Source organism: Colletotrichum lupini, chromosome 3 (assembly GCF_023278565.1).
Source record: "Colletotrichum lupini chromosome 3, complete sequence".
Lineage (NCBI taxonomy): Eukaryota > Fungi > Ascomycota > Sordariomycetes > Glomerellales > Glomerellaceae > Colletotrichum > Colletotrichum lupini.
In genome coordinates, this window is record NC_064676.1 from 7205074 (window position 1) to 7224935 (window position 19862).

Below are 19862 nucleotides of genomic sequence, written 5' to 3' on the forward strand. Positions count from 1 at the left end.
CTAGACGTCTCCTCGGGAAACCTCCAAGTTCACCGCGGGAAACGGCCATTTACACCACAAACCCCTCGAGATAAGGATGAATAACATCAATAGCCACGGCCAATTCGGCAGACTATGCAACGACTTTGCCTCGATATTACCAGAGAGACACCTCGAACATCAGAACTATGGCGTCCGAGGCTGACAGCGGCTCCTTGCCCTCGGAGCGCCCCTACCGCTCCCACCTTCGCCCGGCCTGCCTGGCCTGCCGGAAGCGCAAGTCCCGGTGTAATGTCGACAAAAATGGAGGAACATGCTTGACTTGCCGAGCTCACGGAACACAATGCGAGTTCCCACCGGCTCCTGGTGGAGCTTCGCCGCGGCCGAAGTCTGCTTGGAGAAATGCCCAAGCCCGTACATCAAAGGACCTGGGCCACCGCCCGTCCCCGCCACCTCAGCCCCTGGCTCCGACGTTCTCCTCGGAGCCTCAGTACAATGACCAGACGAACCAGCTTACGTTGGCCGAGGCAGACCGGCGTGTGTCAAAGTCCTCAGATGGCCATCCTCCCATATTCTCACCCCAGAACAAGCGGTACCCTGAGCCCATTGGCGATGGCGGCGAGGATGAGGCACATATTGTAGGACCAGCAGACATTGAAGATACTCAAGTCTTGTCCACGTACTTGTCTAATGATTCGTCTGTTTTGAACCGGGGTAGGATATCGGTGACGAGCCCACGGCAAGAGCACGGAGGTGGCTCAAGGAAACCCGTTGTCTTTACCACGGTGAGGAAGCAGCCTATCGGTCTTCCTGACGACCGCAACCCGGCCTTCTTGAAATGCCAGATGATTGAGAAACTTCTTGAGCCAATGCTACCCGATGTTGTCCAGCTGTAAGTCGCAGTCAGCTTCTACTGATGCGTGTCGCGACCTGACTTGCATTCCTAGCTTCTTTGAAAAGCCCAACCGTTGTTTCCCCTTGTTGGATAGACAGTCCTTTGAGAAACGGTTCGCCGAGGACAGGAGGCACATATCGCCGGCCTTATTGGCCTCACTCTATGCGCATACAATGACCTACTGGGCGCAGTCCCCTGAACTCGTCACTCAACACCGGCCCGATACCAGGTTTATTTGGAATCAGGCCAACGATGCCCTTTACTCGGAAATGCACCTTTCCCTAGGCATCTCGACTTTGCTAGCCATCCTTCTCAATATCGCCGGTCGGCCATTGACTTCGATTATCGGCAACGGCCTTCAGCTTGGTTCCGCTATCTCTCTAGCTCACTCACTCGGCTTAAACAGAGACTCTTCCGATTGGGATATTCCAGAAGCCGAGAAGCTCCTGCGAACGAAGATCTGGTGGGCCATCTTTGTGTATGATAAGTGGTATGTGCAAGCACAACGCAAAGGAGCAATTCGCTTTGGCTAACGATTACCCAGGTCGAGTCTGGCGTACGGCACGCCGCCGCAGCTCAGGAGCGGCCAGCACGATGTCGCTCTTCCTACGGTAGAGCAGCTATGCGGCTCGGCACCGAATCCTGTCGACCACGAGGCAACGTCTGTATACTTGGCATTCGTCGCTCTGTCCCGTTTCCTCGACAGATATTTGGAGCGCATATATGACCTAGAAAAGACCTCAACTACCGGTCCTTGGGACCTGGAGGTCTCGCTCACGCAGTGGGAAGACTCACTGGACAACAACATAAGGCGGAGGATCATCCGCGGGGGCGAGAGTCTCGACATACCAGGTTCAGCGAACCTACGTCTCGCGTATCTCTACATCAGGCTATTGCTTCGGAAGTGGGAACTCGACGCCGAGAAGGCAGCCAACGCCGACCACACGTCTTCGATCCCCATGCGTTGCTATCTTGAAGTACGACGGGCGGCCGAGGAGATTGTGCTTCTGGTTCAAGAACTTAAAGATCCTCAGCTTGGCGACTACTGGCTCCCGCTTCTCACCTTTGCATTCACGTCCACCACCAAGTTCCTCCTCCGCTGCGCTTTAGAAACAGAGAACACCGTCAGCGGACTGGCGCAAAGTATGTCGCTGAAGCTGGCACGCGATCTCATCAATGCGCTGCAAATTCATCGCCAAAAAGCCTGGGACGTGGGAGACTTGTGCATTGCGCAGTATTCCGAGGTCATTGAGAAGCTAGCTACGTCCACATCGAGCGCAGAATTCTCCGAGCAGCCAGTCGATATGCCCGAGCTTCAAGAGTTCGTGTCGACAAGCGTGCCTGACATTGATGAGCTCTTCCCTAGTCTATGGGATATGTTTGGCCAGTAATAGATGATCGGGTGATCTTCAATGGCAGTCTGCTGCGTCGCCAGACCCCATATTGGCAATGCCGACTTCCGGACGGAAATAATGCGGACGGACTAATCCGACGGACTACTCCGTCCACAACTTCACATCATCAACACCTAACACTGGCAAGAGCCCCAATCCCATTGTACATCAACTTCAGCATATCAAATACCGCGCTGAGAGAGGCGACCCAGTACTTTGAATGATGAACGCGGTTGGCAGGCCCTTGAGAGTTAGATTTCCAACCAGGATCGCGACTCATTTACCCCGCACCCTCAACGCCAACTCTCGTAGGCTGTTTGCCATCACCTCACCCCGGAACTCATCGATAGACTCACATAACATGGAGTCGAAAAGAGTCGCTGTGCTCTACCAAGCCATAGATCCTCCTATCATCAATGGGGTGCGCAAGCCGATGAAGCCTGGTGGTCAGTCTTATCTCGTAAACATGCTTGCCCCAACTTCAACTAACAAATCTTAGGATACCGCGACTCAGGAGCCGATATCGCCTTCAACCTCCAAGGCAGCAAGTCTTTCAATGCGGTTACTCCAGTTTCGACGCCCTCGCCAGAGAAAGATACCGAGTGGTGCTTTCCGGATACCGAAGAGGGGATTCTAGACGCTATCAAGAAGGGAGCAACTCATCTCTGGGCCAACACAATCTTATTCGCATCTCACCCACTACAAACTTCCACGTCCCTCGGGAGTGTCCAGGATACACTCAAAGCGGTCGGGCATGGGCCTCTTGTTGTTGAAAAGTACGATGACAAGGAATATGTGAATGATTTGCTTCGCCGCATCGGTGGCTTTACGATGCCTCGCTCCTGGACAATCCACTCCGACCCAGCAGTAGCAACAAAGATTAAGCAGCTCCAATTGCCGTTCCCGATCGTCGCAAAACCCATTCGCGGACGGGGAAGTCACGGCGTTCGAGTCTGCCAAAATCTCGAGGATCTCACTGCCCACACCAAAGTCCTCTTCCAAGAGTCGCCGAGCATCATGCTGGAGGAATACCTCTCTGGCGAAGAAGCCACCATAACCGTGATGCCGCCGAATGGGGAGAAAAAAGACTACTGGTCCTTGCCCATCGTCACACGCTTCAATCATCAAGACGGGATCGCCCCCTACAACGGCGTGGTAGCGGTCACTGCCAACTCGAGAGTGATAACGGCAAAGGAGGAGGAGGACCCTGCGTATGGACGGATCGCGAGGGAGTGAGAGGCAGTAGCGAGGGCACTGGGCGTAGCAGCCCCCATTCGTATCGATGTGCGACGATTTTCTGAGAAGCCTGGATCCGACTTTGCTCTATTCGACGTAAACATGAAGCCGGTAAGCTTGTCTCTGCGATTATGCATGTCATTCGAAAGACTGTTAACAAGCCATCAATGTAGAACATGACCGGCCCTGGACGGCCTGGGCGGGATGACCAGGCGAGTCTGACGCTTCTGGCAGCTGAGGCGCTGGGGTGGGACTACCCAGAGCTGTTGAGGCAGGTGTTGAGCACATCGTCGACCTTGAAGACACTGAGGGGATTGAAGCCAAGGGAAATTTAAAGAAATGACGAGGTCTCCTGCAATGGCACACATTTGAAGCACTAAATCAAAAATAAGAAAAGAGAAAATACCAAAGGGATCATCGTGACTTCCCTCAAGGAATTCATTACCATGGAGCCTTTAGGGCGGTGTAGGTGGTAGAGGTAAACAAAAAGCCCAGACAGAAAGACATCACAGGTCACACAAATTGACAAAGAGAATGAGAAAGACGATTGTTTGTAATGCCAGTGTATTCTTTGTCACACCGGATGAGCAGCCTTTAGCTGCCAACGACGAGCGAAAACCTGATGCTCGTCGAAGCTGAATCACAATGAAGAATGAATGACCCATAGACCTGAATCCTCCTTGATGCCTGTTCTCAAACCCAGTCCGTCTTGATTCCCAAGTGTTCCCATGAATGAAAATGAATCCTCCACAAGTATGCCCAAAATCCACCGATCCAGGTTCCTTCCCAAACTTCTCAAGATGCTGAGATCACAGGAGTGTAGAGGTGTCATGAGACCTAAGCTGAGGCCGTAACGAAGACAGTCTGAGTCTCGGTGATGACGGGCTCGACAGTGGTGGCACGAGTAACAATCGGGGCGCCGATGATGCTATACTCAGTGGACGAGGTGGCAAGAGGAGTCGAGGTAGAAGCAGCGGCGATCATCTCGGGATCCTCGCTGAAGGTAGTGAGGAAGAAGCTGGGCTCCGAAGTGGTAGGAGTAGCGAAGGGAGTGTAGTCGGGAGCGATCGAGGGCATCGCAGGATCCTCGCTGAAGGTAGTGAGGAAGAAGGAGGGGGTGGTGGGGGTAGGACCAGAGAAGGGAGTGTAGATGAAGGTGGCAGTGCCAGGGGGACGAGGGTAATTATCCACACCAGCGGTGCAGATGTAGGGCTTGGAGCCATCGGTTCTAGTCGCGGTGACGCACCAGCTGGAGACGCGCTCGTGGATCTCCATGGTGGTAGACTGCTCGACAGGAGCAGCGGTGGCAATCTCGATGGAGAGAGCGGAGGTAATGTGAGGAGCGGTGACAATGGGAGCGTTGACCTGCTCGAGAGTGGTCTTGGTTCCAATGTCCATGTTGAGAGTCGTCTTCATGGGAGCACACATCTCCATGATGCCAGTGAGTCCAAGAGCGGGCTCGCTGATCGGGAAAGTGGTGCACTTATTGACCTCAGTAGCCATGGGCTGCTTGTGGTCGGCCATGGTGGTGGTCTGGTGAACGACCAAGGCCTCGGAGCTGATGCTCATGATGGGCTTGGAAGCGTTGAAGCCAAGATCCTTGCGAATGTTGTGCTTGAAGCCAGCGATGCCAGCCTGAGCGGGAATCTGAGCGCCAAGGCCGTTGACAGCAGCCTGGTTGTCCAGAACGGGCATACCGTTGACGGCAGCACCGATGATGGCGCCAGCGGCGGTGATGGCAACGTAGGACTGGAAGCGGAATATTTGTGAGTTTTCAGAACGCCAATATTTCTTTTGGGGGGAGGAGGAGGGATACGAGGCACGGGAACAAGCGGAAAAAGATCACAAACGAACCTTCATCGTGACTGAGATGAGTGAAGAATTGGAATTCTTGGTTGGTGATGATTTGTTGGTTGGAAGTGATGGATTGCTTTGTTGTTTGCTTGTGAATGTGAGTGTGAAAGTTGTTTGTGAAGAAGAAAGTGTGTGGTTTGTGTGAGAAAAAGAGAAGAAAGTGGGAGTGTGAGGATGAGCGAGAAAGGACTGAGTGGAAGAGGTGGGCGGTCGAAAGGCAGTGGGTGGGCAGGGCAAGAGATTTTCCGTGGGTAGGGCTAGCTTTTGTGATCCTTTCTATTCAGGCAAGAAGAAGAAAGAAAGAACGAGGCAGGAGCGATCTGAAGTATGTGAGTCGGTGGTGAGATGGAATACGCATGGAGGGATCGAGAAGGTGAGGTTATTCAGGGGCACACGTGACCGGGTGGAATATTGGGGGTGAGGCTGGCAACCACCTCTGAATGGCCTCACAAAGCACGCTAGCCTTGCCATCATCTTAGTCACTAATTGTTGAGAACCTGTGGTTGGTCTATTGTTCGATATATCACGTGTGTCCTCAAACAAGGCCATGTGAGTAAAGTATCACCACCGCCCCTCGCCCTCCACCTGCCTCGAATTGATCTCTCGCTTATCTGGCATTGGTGGATCTTTTCTGATGCTTCTGGGGATCTCTCGGATGTTTACTCATTTTTATCAAGAGTAACGCGATGTAGCTTTGGTCTTGCCTGGCTGGACAAGCGCCCAGGTCGGACTGTCTGAACAAGGCTGCCTCAACGGGTCAACCATGGGGCAAGGAGAGGGCCAAGGGAACATCACAGAGAAATTACGTAGTTAATTAGATCCAAAAACTCGAATAACTAGTTCTTGAGACTTGTGTTTCCTCCTCTAGTTCATGGTTTACGTATAGACATGTCCAGTTGTAGTTGCGGGTTGGTCGTACTTGAGTCTCATGCCATGAGGCAAAGTAAGGTAGTTGCTGAGCAACACGAGCTAAGGTACCATCATCAACACCACAGACATGGCTTACAGCTGACGGAAGTACCTCAACTCCAACCAGGTGCTCTTTGACCTTGATTGAGGCGTAGAAATAAAGCAATCCGTATGTCCCAAAATTATTCCGAGCCGGTGGCCTTCGGCCCGAGAACGACGCCACTAACAGCCTCACAATCCGCAAAGCCTGGGGTGGCCTTAGTTACGACTGTCCACAGAGGACATTTCTTTATTTCAAATGGGAAGGAGCATCTTTGGCGAGATGCAGATTGCTCTTGCCCGTGCCACGTCTGATGTTCATGCATTGGCAGTCTCCGGGGATAGTCAGGTTGCCAAATAAGCGCTTTGTTTTCCTCAACTACCTTCCGAGGTGGATCCAGCCAACATTATCTTACTTCGTGACCGTAATGAAATGCCAGACTCCCACGTGCCTGCTGTTGTTTGTAAATGATACCTTGGGCTGGCTTAGCCAATAGCTAATGAAGCTAGCTTCACGTGGCGACGTTACAATGCCTCAAGCCCGGGAAACCGGCTCAGGTGTTCTGACAGAGCTGATCCAATTGTCAAGGGACATTCCTGCCGGAGATCATCTTGGCGTGCATCAAGCCATCGCCGAGACGGGTAGACCCAAGACAACCGATTCCCGGCTGAATCTTGACTAGGAGAGCCGCACCCCACGATGAGAAGTTTCCATCCTTTGTACTCAGGCCAAGGATTCGCTAACGTGCCTGTTCCAGGACAGCTTTGGACTTTTTGACGTTCGTTTCTTCCTACAGCTTGTATCGTGAACAAGCTCTCTTATGTTTATCATGTGGTCCAGCCCTCGGCCGAACAGAGATTTCTGTCTTCGGCCGTCAAGTGCTCTTGCAAATCGCCGCTGAGACTCGGAGATCGAGTCAACAACTCGGCTGGGCAAAATTGGCACGCCAAGCCAAGCACAGGCCGGCGAAACGGTCCACCATCGACAGCAGAGTCATGTAACGGTCTCCCTCCGGCACTCTTCCCTCGGCCCTTTTTCGTCCCAAAAAAAGACCTCATACACTCGGGAAATCTCACCAAACAAGCTCAAATTTCAAACGACCCAACTGTCTACGGACAGTAGACGACCGCTTTGTCGGGCCCGCACACGCCCAATCTCTCGCTGCCTTGCATCCCATGTGTATGACCGTCAACATCCGTAGTTGCGATGGCGTTGTCCAGCCTACGTCTGTCGTGTGTCAAGTTGAACAGAGTTTTGCTATCACGTAACAGGGACAGTAATCGCACCTCACAAAGTGCCCGTCACGTGCTAAATCACGTATCTATCTTAAATATCATATATATAGACCTTTTCCTTTTATCTATTTCTACTTTAATAATTAAACTACTTTTATTATACTCCGTATACTTATTATTATATATTATAACTTATAATAATTATAAGCCTAGCTCTTAATTAAGACCTTATATTATAATAACGTACTTATTAATACGATTTTTATAATTTTTTTAAAATAACTAACTTACTTATACTTACTTTAGCCTAAACTAAATTAACTAATTACGATAATTAAATTAAATAGTTTAATATACTTTACGCTATAAATAAGGGCGTTAGGGTTTAGAAGTACGTTAATTTAAACGCTCTAAATTTTAACGTATTCCTCGACCCCTTTATAATACTTACTTTACTTTTAAAATTCGGACGATTAGTTATAACCCGTAATAAAAAAAAATTACGAACTTATTAAGCCTATTATAAGACGTTTAAAAATAACTAAAAAAACTAAAAAATCCTTTACTAATAACTTTTAAATATAATTCTTAATATAAACTTTTTAACTTCCTTAAGTATAAATAACTTATAAAACTAAGCTAGGTTTCTTTTTATAAAGCTAATTATACTATTTATTTTACGTAAATAAATCTATTCTTATACTATACTTATAAAAAGGATCTATATACTTAAAAATATTTAAAAATAATAAGAGCTTAATACTAAATACGAGTAACTTATAGCTTATAAACGTAATATTATTAATATATATATTAAAGTTATTACTCAGTAATTAATAAAACTAATTAACGCCATATTATATAAATACGTATTTTAAAAAGCAACTAAGAACGGCGCTAAGTTTAGTATATAGCGAATTATTAAATATTTAAAATAGGAATTTACGCCCCCCGAATTAGTAATAAAAAATGCGGTTCGAGAGGAGTATTAATAAGCCCTTGATAAAGCGAGGACTAGAATTAACTTTTAATACTAATATAAGGAGTAATAGTCTACTTACTTCCGAGCTAAAATATATAATATTTTAAAAATTAATAAAGAGATTACCGTATTTAACTTCTTAATTATAATTAAATCTAGACTTAACCCTATATAGGGCTAATATATATATAAGACTTTTAGTAAATTAATAGTTTTTAAAACGTATACGAGGGCCCTTAAAGAGATTATATATATATTTAGCTTAGTAACCTAGGACGTATATATTAAACGATTTTTAAGTTAAAGAGGGGCTTACTTTATTTTTATTAAACGCTCTAACTTAGTTAACGATATAAATAATAAGGGTAACGTTATATACCTTTATAATTACGTATACCTATAGTACCTTATAATATATTAAAAATTAAAATAAGTATTTATAAACTAAAACGCTAATAAGTTATTAATATAAATACTAAAGAGCTATATAAAAGAAGTCCTCGCTATTATTAAATTAAATAAGTAGAAATTACTTTATAATAAGCTTAAAAAAACTAATTAGTTAAGGAATAATAAAACCCCTAAGAAACCTAGGTTTTTAAGAGGATCCTCTGATTAATTTATAATAAGTTTATTAATAAACTAAAACGAGGGCTATATAATTATTATATTTATAAAGAGTTAGGACTTAGAAATAAACGTAATTTTTAGTACCCCTATAAGTAGCGCTTACCCCTTTTTTCAGAGTATAGTAATAAATAACTATAAAATAATATATTTAATTAATAATAAGAGCTTATTTAAACCTAAGAGTTACGTATTATTAAGTAATAAAAACTACGTTAAATTAAGAATTACTATACTACTTATTATTATATATAGTACTCGTATTATAAAAAGTATTTTAAACGGACTTAAGGAAAAGGGAACTTATAATTTAAAGCTCTAGAACGTTACTTATATTAAGGGATTTTATATTAATATAGTCTTAGAAACTCTACTAAATAAAAACGTACTTTAATATTACGGTCTAAATTATACTTTATAATAAGGAACGTTTTATAAGAGTATTATTAAAAAATAGCTTATTTAAAAAAATAATCTAGTCTTTTTTAAATATAAGCTCCTCTAATCCTATCCTTTTTTTATAAACCTTAAGTATATTTTATAGAGCTTAGTTAGTATTATATTATTAATTAATTATAAAACATTCCGTTACTTATATTAACGTATTTATAAAAGGTTTAATAGCGCGCTCTTTTAATACTTTAAAATAAGTTATTTCGGATTTAATACTCTTTATTAATTACTGTATAAGACTCGAGGTATATATATTAAACCTCTATTATAAGTTAAATATAAAATATATATATTATTTAAAATTAAAATAGTAATTTTAAAAGGACTACTTTTAAAAAGAGCCTTACGGCTATAATACTATATATACTAAGATCTTTTTTACTTCGAACTATTTTTTAATAAATAATAATATATATTTATAGTTTTTAATAAATATAATAAGTAGCTTAGGAAGTTCTCTTTAAGGACTAAAATAGAAGAGGAAGTACTTTTCGTATTATAAAGCCTCGAAGTAACGATTCGTTATTAAAAAGGAACTTTAATTTACTTTTTTAAAAATAATAATAAAACCGCTCTCTTAACTATAAACGTTAAATACGTATATAAAACGTAATATAATAAGCTAAGAATCGGAATAGAACTTCTACTTTTATATATATAAAAACCTATAAGTAACGTTAAAAAAATAAGTTAACTTATAATTATTAAAACTCGTAAAATATACCTTTTTATAAACCTCCTTATAAATTTATAGGACGAAATAGTACTAATAGTAATTTTTATTTATAACATTACCCTATAGGAGGCTAATAAAAAAAATTCGCTTATTATAATAAAAATTAACTAATAAAAACGGTATTAACGCTAATAATAAATAAGTTATTAAGTATAGAATTTTAAACTAATTACCCTATATCTTAGTAACTTTTACGTATATAGTTATTAAGTATACCCTTTTTATAAAGATCGTAAAAGGGGTATACGTTAAAAAGAGTTTAAAATACTTCCCTATAGGTATATAAAATACTTAATTAAATATATACTAAAAACGTATAACTTATATAAGGTCTAAGTACCCGCGCTTAAGTAAGTATTTATTATAAAAAGTATTAAGTTTAATAAAAAAGTCTTTTATAATCCTATATATAAAGAATAAACTATCGTAAGTAAGTAAGTAAATTTAATAATTTAAAAAATATAAAAACTCTTTAATACTAATAATAAGTTAGTTCGAGTACTTAGGGAAGTAGATCTAGACTTTAGAAATACTAATATTTAAAATAACTCTATAGTTAAGGATAGTATTATTATTAAATTTTTAATTATTTAGGACGCTAAGTAATTAATAAATATACTCTAGGGTATAATAAATAAGGCTAAAGAGGTTAATATAATCTTATTATTATTACTAACCCCTAAAATAACCCCCTTACGTAAGCTCAAGAATAAAAATAAAAAAGGGGATATAATAACCGGGTTATAAATAGCTTTACGTAGTTTATAGTCCTCTTTATAAGCGCTTATATATATTATAAAAGTTCTTAAGCTTTTAATTTTTAATAGCTTTTAATAAAACGCTAAAATACGTAATAAACGAGGTATTAATTATAAAGAAGTAATTCTTAATACTAAAGTTAATATTAATAAAGAACCCTTATAATAAACCTCTATTATTATATAAAAATTGAGCTTATAAAAACTACTTTATTAAGTACTAAATAAAGCTTTATTAGGTCTTAGATATTTAAACCGGGCCTATAGACCTTTATAACGCTTTAATAATAATATTTTTATAACGCTCTTATATTTAAATATAAAAAATAATAATTATTATAACTATTTCTAGGACTACTTTTTCTCTACTTTTATACTTAATTAGTAAAAAGCTATAAAAAAATAGTATAGGATATATAATACTTTATTAAGTAATAAAAGGAGTAGTTTATAGGACCTACTTAGAGCACTCCGAAGGAATTTAAAAACTACGACTTACTAAAATTAATTTCTAAAGCTTATTAAAAAAGTTTAGTAATATTAAATATCTCCTATTATAATTATAAAAACTACTTAGGGATATTATAAATAAAAAAATAAAAAAGCTAAGGGATATTAGTATATAAAAAGAGATTGATTATAATTTTAAATAAGGGATCCTATTTTTATTAAAATAAGTATATATATATAAATACGACGTTAATAACGAGGTTAGTAAGGTAAAAATACGTATATATATAAAGGGGGATATATAACTACTTAACCCCTTATAAAATACGTATATTTTAACGCTTATTATAAAGGCCTTTAGGCTTATAATAATAATAACTACCTAATTTAACCTTAAAATAGACTAATATAATATTATTAACGTATTCTTTAACGCGCTTCTTAAAAATAATAAGCTAGTAATTATTAAACTCTTAGAGGGATATAAAGTTATTAATAAAATAAATAAGCTTTAACGCGCTCTATATAGCCTCTAAGACTCGCTAATTCTCTAGTTTTAAACTTTACTTCTATACTTTATAATATAAATATAATATATAATTACGAAGAGATCTATATTTATTAAACCGTAAATAAAAAAGTAATATTAATATTTTATATTAACGACTTTATTATTCTATATTATTAAAACGACCGAAAAGTAGCTTAAGGGATTATTAATAATATAAAAAAATATATTAACTTTAAAGAAAATAAACTAGTTAATTACTTCTTTAAAATATAAATTTTACGAAACCGTACTACTTATAAAGTTTATTTTATTTATAATATATATATTAAATAAGTTACTAAGCGCTTTAACTTTATAAATTTATTATATCTAGCTACCCCTCTTTTTTAAAAAAAGTTTAAACTAAACGAGGGGTAAGTAATAAAAAAGGAAATAAAGAGTCATTAAGAAAAGGTTAGGAGTATATTTTATATAATTATTATAATTAGACTAGACGTCGCCTTTATTTACTTATAATTATTATAGTTCTTAACTAACCTAAGTATAATTTATATTAAAATAATTGATTACTATATTTAATATCTCTATATAACAAAATATCTTATGCTTTATTACGGTAATATACTAAGTACGTAATTATTACTTCTAGCTAAAAATACTAATTTCGTAAATAATACAGTAATATAACGATTATTTTAAAAATATATAATATTCTTTTTTAGTAACTTAATTTAATAAAAATTAGTACGCTAAGTAATAATTACGACGTTAATTACTAAGGCTAAGCTTCTTTATCTTAAGGAAATTATAAAAAAAACTATAGCTCTAAAGTGCTTTTTTAAGGATATTACCCTTAACCTAAGAAAAGTATAATTAATTAATTATAATAATTAATAAACGATTTAACTCGTTATAGGGAAAGGAGAAAGAATAGCTACTTAATTTTATTATATTAATATATAGAATATATAGCTAAAATAAGAGTATACTAAAAATAACTTCGAGGTTACTTATATATTAATAAAAAATATATTAATAAATAAACTTATTAAAAACTTTTTACGAGCTAAGTTCGAATATTTTTATATATTTCTTAACCTCTATAATACGTAAAAAGCTATTATAAATAGCTAAAATAGTTAAAAATAATTAATTTAAGCTATACTTAGAAAAACTTAATACTTAAAAATAAACGATAAATAGAACTTAGAGTACGGCCCAGAGGCTTAAAATAAATAAAATAAAAACCTCTTATAGCTTAAAAACCTAAATTCTTAAAATAACTTTATTTTATAGAATATATATATATAAAAATAAGACCCGGGCTTATATTTATTATATAAACTCCTAGTTTATAAAATATATAATTATTAAGAATATAATATTATTAAAAAAGAGGGTTAGTATACGTATTAAAAAACGCGTTTTACGTATTTTAAAGTTTATAAAACTAAGAATAATAAGGGTAGCGGGGGGTATAAGAGTTAAAATAATTATTAAATTAACGATTTAAAATATAAAAGCGAGTAGCGTAATAAGAGGTTAGTTATAAATAATCATAATACATATAAAAGAGGACCGGGGGTATATATTAAAAAAGTCTTTTATATAAAAGCCGATATAGTTCTTATATATCCTTTAGTTCTTATATATTTAATAAATAATATTACGGAGCTTAGTAATATTTTATTAAAACTATAGTTAAAAGTGCGCTTTTTAATAATAAAAAAAGATAATATATGTATAAAAAAGGGAGTATTACTTATAATAGCCTTAGTAAGGGCCTAGGCTATTAATTATAAAACGACTAATATATTAATATACCCTTTAGCTAAATAGCTATTAAAATAGTATATATACTAGCTACTACTTTTTATAAAATAACGATTACTATCCTTAGTATTAATATATTAAAAAGCTATTTTAAAATAAAATAAATATTAAATCTCCTATTCTTTAAAAGCCTCTTTTTTAAGCTTTTTAAGGACTAAGTATATATTAAATAAGCCTAAAATAATAAAAAGAACTATATTTATTATAAGGGGTACCTTAACCTCTTAGCGTTCTTTTTTACTTCTTATTACCTTTTTAAAAAGAGCTAGCCTTATATTTTTTAAATTTTAAAATAATATTAAATATAAACTTTTAAAATAATAAATATATAATATGCTTTTTTTAAAGGGTTTATTATTTAAACTAGTCTTATTTTTATTTTTAAATTCTAAGGGGGGGATAAGTAAAAGCTTATTAAAGCTTTTATTATTATTATTTACTTTATTATTACCCTTATTATAATTATTAAAAAAAGCTTTAAACTTAATAAAGTTCTTAGCGTCTTAATTAATAATTTTAATATCTTTTTAACTAAAGAGAGAGAGCTTAATAGCCGGGCCTTAATAAGTAAATAAGAGGTCGTAAGGGGGGGTAATAACTTAAAGGGGCTCGTTAATATTATTACTTATTTAAACTCTTAATAAACTATATAATACGTATATAAGAAGTATTATAAAAATTATACAAAACTTATCATTATTTTTAAATATATTAAATATTTATATTTAGAATAAAATTAGTAAACGATTTAATAATATAGGTACTCGCGCGTAATAAACGGGGGTACTTATAGTAATTACGAAAGATTAAAAAAAAATAATAACTAAGTAATACTATAAGAATTTAGATATATATAAAGCGGCTAAGTAGCCTTATTTTTAATAATTTATATACTAAAAGTAGTAGAATATACGCTATTTTAAGTTAGGATTCTATTTATTTTAAATAAAGGGATATATTTATAATAAACGTAGTTTAAAAAACGCATATCCCTTACGCTTATTTTTTATTTATTTATATTTAACTAAATTAGGCTTTTATAAGAGTATTTAGAGATTCTATTTTAAGTATAATAGCTCTTTAATAATAGTAATTAGAGGGTATATTACGTAATAGGGATAGTAATTATACTTTATAAAGTACCTATTACGTACTAAATTACGTATTTATTTTAGATATCGTATATATAGACCTTTTCCTTTTATCTATTTTTATTTTAATAGTTAAGCCACTTTTACTATACTCCGTATGCCCATTGCTGCGTGCCATAACTCGTGACATTTGCTCTAGTAAGGGGGACTTGGGATGAACGAAACAAGATATTTTGCAGCCAAGACTATGCGCCTCAGCGCCAGCAATCAACACATACTCGTCTCGTCCACTTCGAGAGAGACCACCATGCAGCCCAATACCGTACAATGCCGTACGCGCGAGGGGTAGCTGTCAATAAGCTTGTTTGTAGGGTTTAGAGTTACATAATCTCCGCAATCATTCAAAGATCGGCCCTACCAGCCCCTAAAGGCGATCGCCGTTCCTGTCTTAGTCTTATTTGGCGTTCTCTGGCGTCTCCGCACCGTCGTCAACCTCTGACTCTCGTAGGCTCTATTCTAGGAGCACCGGAGTTAAAGAACACCAAAAGGGTTCTCGAAGAAAAAGAGTAGTGCACCCCAGAGCCCTGGTTGAAGGTCTCCAGACTCCAGAGCCAAGAGGCAGAAGGGAAAACTCCCGGTAATTGTCCGCAGCGCATATACAGTCGTACCGCTGCATCGTGAACCAGAGCAACGACTCGCGGAGATCCACCGAGGCCACGACGTCCGAAGCCGGACTTCATCCCGTTGGTGTTTTGGGCTTGCAAGCCAGGGATAGTCGCCAGGGATGCGCCCATCTCTGCGGGGGAATGGTCCCATAGTGCCAAGCCAAAGAGCAGACATTTTTGGCTTCATCAAATTTCACTACCCTCTCACATTTCTCTACTGCCCAGTTCCCACGACTCGTTCGGCTCTACCATGATCTCCGCTGCCCGCATGGTCCGCAGTCCGTACCAAAGACCAGCTTACCATCCGCCCGGTGTCAACCTGTTACGTAATAGGGATAGTAATCGCACCTTACAAAGTGCCCGTCACGTGCTAAATCACGTGTCTATCTTAGATATTATATATATAGACCTTCTCCTTTTGTCTATTTTTATTTTAATAATTAAGCTACTTTTACTATACTCCGTATGCTTATTATTACGTATTATAACTCGTAATAATTATAAGCCTAGCTCTTAGTTAAGACCCTATACTACGATAACGTACTTATTAATACGATTCTTACGATCTCTTTAAAATAACCGACTTACTTATACCTACTTTAACTTAAGCTAAACTAACTAGCTATAATAGTTAAATTAAATAGTTTAACGCACTTTACGTTATAAATAAGGGCGTCGGGGTCTAGAAGTATATTAACCTAGACGCTCTAAATTCCGACGCATTCCTCGACCCCTCTATAGCGCTCACTTTACCCTTAAAATTCGGATAATTAGTTACGACTTATAATAAAAAAGAACTACGAGCCTACTAGGCCCGTTATAAAGCGTTCGAGAATAATTAAAAAAACTAAGAAATCCTTTACTAATAGCTTTTAAACATAACTCTTAATACGAACTTTTTAACTTCTTTAAGTACGAGTAACTTATAGAACTAAGCTAGGTTTTTTTTTATAAAGCTAGCTATGCTACTTACTTTACGTAAATAAATCTATCCTTATACCGCACCCATAAAGAGGATCTATACGCTCGAGAGTATTTAAAAACAATAGGAGCTCGACGCTAAATATAAATAACTTATAGCTTACGAACGTAATACTATTAATACGTATATTAAAGTCCTCGCCTAGTAGTTAGTAAAATTAGTTAACGCTATATTATATAAATACGTATTTTAAAAAGCTACTAAGAACGGCGCTAAGTTTAGTATATAGCGAATCGTTAGATATCTAAAGTAGGAATTTACGCCCCCCGAACTAGTAGTAAGGAATGCGGTTTAAGAAGAATACTAATAAGCCCTTAATAAAGTAAGGACCGGAATTAACCCTTAACGCTAATATAAAGAGTAATAGTCCGCTTATTTCTAAGCTAAAACGTACGATATTCCGGAAATTAGTAAAAAGATCGCCGTACTTAACTTCTTAATTACGGTTAAGTCTAAACTTAACCCTATATAGGGCTAACATATATATAAGACCTTTAGCGAATTAATAGCCTTTAGAACGTACACGAGGACCCTCGAGGAGATTACGTATATATTTAGCTTAGTAACTTAAGACGTATATACTAAACGACTTTTAAATTAAAGAGGGGCTTATTCTACTTTTACTAAACGCTCTAACTTAATTAACGACGTAAATAATAAGGGTAACGTTATATACCCTTATAATTACGTATACCTATAGCGCCCTACGGCGTATTAAAAATTAGAATAGGCACTTATAGGCCGAAACGTTAGTAGGTTATTAATACGAATACTAAGGAGCTATATAAAAGAAGTCCTCGCCGCTATTAAATTAAGTAAGTAGAAATTACTCTACGATAAGCTTAAAAAAGCTAGTTAGCTAAGGAATAATAGAACCCCTAAGAAACTTAGGTTTTTAAAAGGATCCTCTAACTAACTTATAATAAGCTTATTAATAAACTAGGACGAGGGCTACGTAGTCGCTATACTTATAAAGAGTTAGGACTTAGAAATAAACGCAATCTTTAGTACCCCTATAAGTAGCGCTTACCCCCTTTTTTAGAATATAGTAATAGATAGCTATAGAGTAATATATCTAGTTAATAATAAGAGCCTACTTAAACCCGAGAGTTACGTATTATTAAGTAATAAAGACTACGTTAAATTAGAAACTATTATATTACTTATTACCGCACGCGGCACTCGTATTATAAAGGGCATCCTAAACGGACTTAAAAAAAAGGGAACCTACGATCTAAAGCTTTAGAACGTCGCTTACGTTAAGGGATTTTATATTAATATAGTCTTAGAAACTTTACTAAATAGAAGCGCACTTTAGTACTACGGTTTAGATTATACTTTATAATAGGGAACGCTTTATAAAAGTACTATTAAAAAGCAGCTTATCTAAAAAAATAATCTAGTCTTTTTTAAATATAAGCTCCTCTAATCCTATCCTTCTTCCGTAAACCTTAAGCGTATCCTATAGAGCTTAGCTAGTATTATACTACTAGTTAGCTATAGAAAATTCCGTTACTTATATTAACGTACCCGTAAGAGGTCTAATAGCGCGCTCCTTTAGTACCTTAAAATAGGTTATCTTGGACCTAATACTCTTCGTCGATTATTATATAAGACTTGAGGTATGCATATTAAACCTCTATTATAAGTTAAATATAAAGTATATATATTATCTAAAGCTAAGATAGTAGTCTTAAGAGGACTACCCTTAAAAAGAGCCTTACGGCTATAGTACCGTATATACTAAGATCTCTTTTACTTCGAACTATTTCTTAGTAAATAATAATACATATTTATAGTTTCTAACGAATATAGTAAGTAGCTTAAGGGGTTCCCTTTAAGGATAAAAATAGAAGAGGAAGTGCTTTTCGTACTATAAAGCCTCGAGGTAGCGATTTATTATTAAAAAGGGACTCTAATTTACTTCTTTAAAAATAATAATAAGACCGCTCTCTTAACCGTAAACGTTAAACGCGTATATAAAATATAGTATAGCGAGCTAGGAATCGGAATAGAACTTCTACTTTTATATATAAAAGAACCCGTAAGTAACGCTAAAAGAGCAAGTTAACTCGTAATTATTAAAGCTCGTAAAATGCGCCTTTTTACGAACCTCTTTACGAATCTATAGGACGAAATAATACTAGTAGTAATCTTTATTTATAATATTACCCCACGGGAGGCTAATAAAAAAGATTTGCTTATTATAATAAAAATTAACTAGTAAAAGCGGTATTAACGCTAGTAGTAGACGGGTTACTAAGTACGGGATTCTAAACTAGTTACCCCGTATCTCGGTAGCCTCTACGTATATAGTTACTAAGCATACCCTCTTTATAAAGATCGTAAGAGGGGTATACGTTAAAAAGAGTTTAAAGTACTTCCCTATAGGTATATAGGATACTTAGTTAGATATATACTAAAAACGTATAACTTATATAGGGTCTAAGTACCCGCGCTCGAGTAGGTATTTATTATAAAGAATATTAAGTTTAATAAAAAAGTCTTTTATAATCCCGCACACGAGGAATAAGCTATCGTAAGTAAGTAAGTAAATCTAGTAATCTAAGAAATATAAGAACTCTTTAATACTAATAATAAGTTAATTCGAGCACTCGGGGAAGTAGATCTAGACTTCGGAAATGCTAGTACTTAAGATAACTTTATAGTCGAGGATAGTATTATTATTAGATTTTTAATTATTTAGGACGCTAAGTAACTAATAGACGTACTTTAGGGTACGGTAAATAAGGCTAAAGAGGCTAATATAGTCTTATTATTATTATTAACCCCTAAAATAACCCCCTTATACGAGCTTAGGGGTAGGGGTAAAAAAGGGGATATAATAACTAAGTTATAAACGGCTCTGCGCAATCTATAGTCCTCCTTACGAGCGCTTATATATATTACGGAGGTTCTCGAGCCTTTAATTCCTAACGGCTCTTAATAAAACGCTAGAGTACGTAGTAAACGAGGTACCGATCGTAAAAAAGTAATTCTTAACGTTAAAGTCGACGTTAGTAAAGAACCCTTATAATAAACCTCTATTATTATATAAGAACAGAGCTTATAAGAACTACCTTATTAAGTACTAAGTAAAGCTCTGTTAGGTCCTAGACGTTTAAACCGGGCCCGTAGACCTTTATAACGCTTTAATAATAGCATTTTCGTAACATTCTTATATTTAAATATAAAAAATAGCGATTACTATAACTATTTCTAGGACTGCTTT

General features: G+C 36.7%; 4 protein-coding genes across 4 annotated transcripts; 2 read left to right on the forward strand and 2 right to left on the reverse strand.

Moving 5' to 3' along the window:
• Positions 1-167: 167 nt before the first annotated feature.
• On the forward strand, positions 168-3839 carry CLUP02_06895 (fungal specific transcription factor domain-containing protein; the record flags this gene model as incomplete). Its single annotated transcript, XM_049285892.1, has 8 exons — positions 168-871; positions 927-1364; positions 1419-2252; positions 2294-2479; positions 2536-2714; positions 2768-3479; positions 3519-3615; positions 3678-3839. 8 exons carry the CDS (start codon positions 168-170, stop codon positions 3837-3839), a joined length of 3312 nt encoding a protein of 1103 aa, XP_049143035.1.
• Positions 3840-4341: 502 nt separating this feature from the next.
• On the reverse strand, positions 4342-5364 carry CLUP02_06896 (uncharacterized protein; the record flags this gene model as incomplete). The annotated part of the gene is made up of 2 exons (XM_049285893.1): positions 4342-5253; positions 5359-5364. 2 exons carry the CDS (start codon positions 5362-5364, stop codon positions 4342-4344), a joined length of 918 nt encoding a protein of 305 aa, XP_049143036.1.
• Positions 5365-6806: 1442 nt separating this feature from the next.
• Positions 6807-6989, forward strand: CLUP02_06897 (uncharacterized protein; the record flags this gene model as incomplete). Its single annotated transcript, XM_049285894.1, has 1 exon — positions 6807-6989. One exon carries the CDS (start codon positions 6807-6809, stop codon positions 6987-6989), a length of 183 nt encoding a protein of 60 aa, XP_049143037.1.
• An 8448-nt stretch (positions 6990-15437) lies between these two features.
• CLUP02_06898 (uncharacterized protein) lies at positions 15438-15918 on the reverse strand (the record flags this gene model as incomplete). Its single annotated transcript, XM_049285895.1, has 3 exons — positions 15438-15494; positions 15559-15829; positions 15857-15918. 3 exons carry the CDS (start codon positions 15916-15918, stop codon positions 15438-15440), a joined length of 390 nt encoding a protein of 129 aa, XP_049143038.1.
• Positions 15919-19862: the final 3944 nt, after the last annotated feature.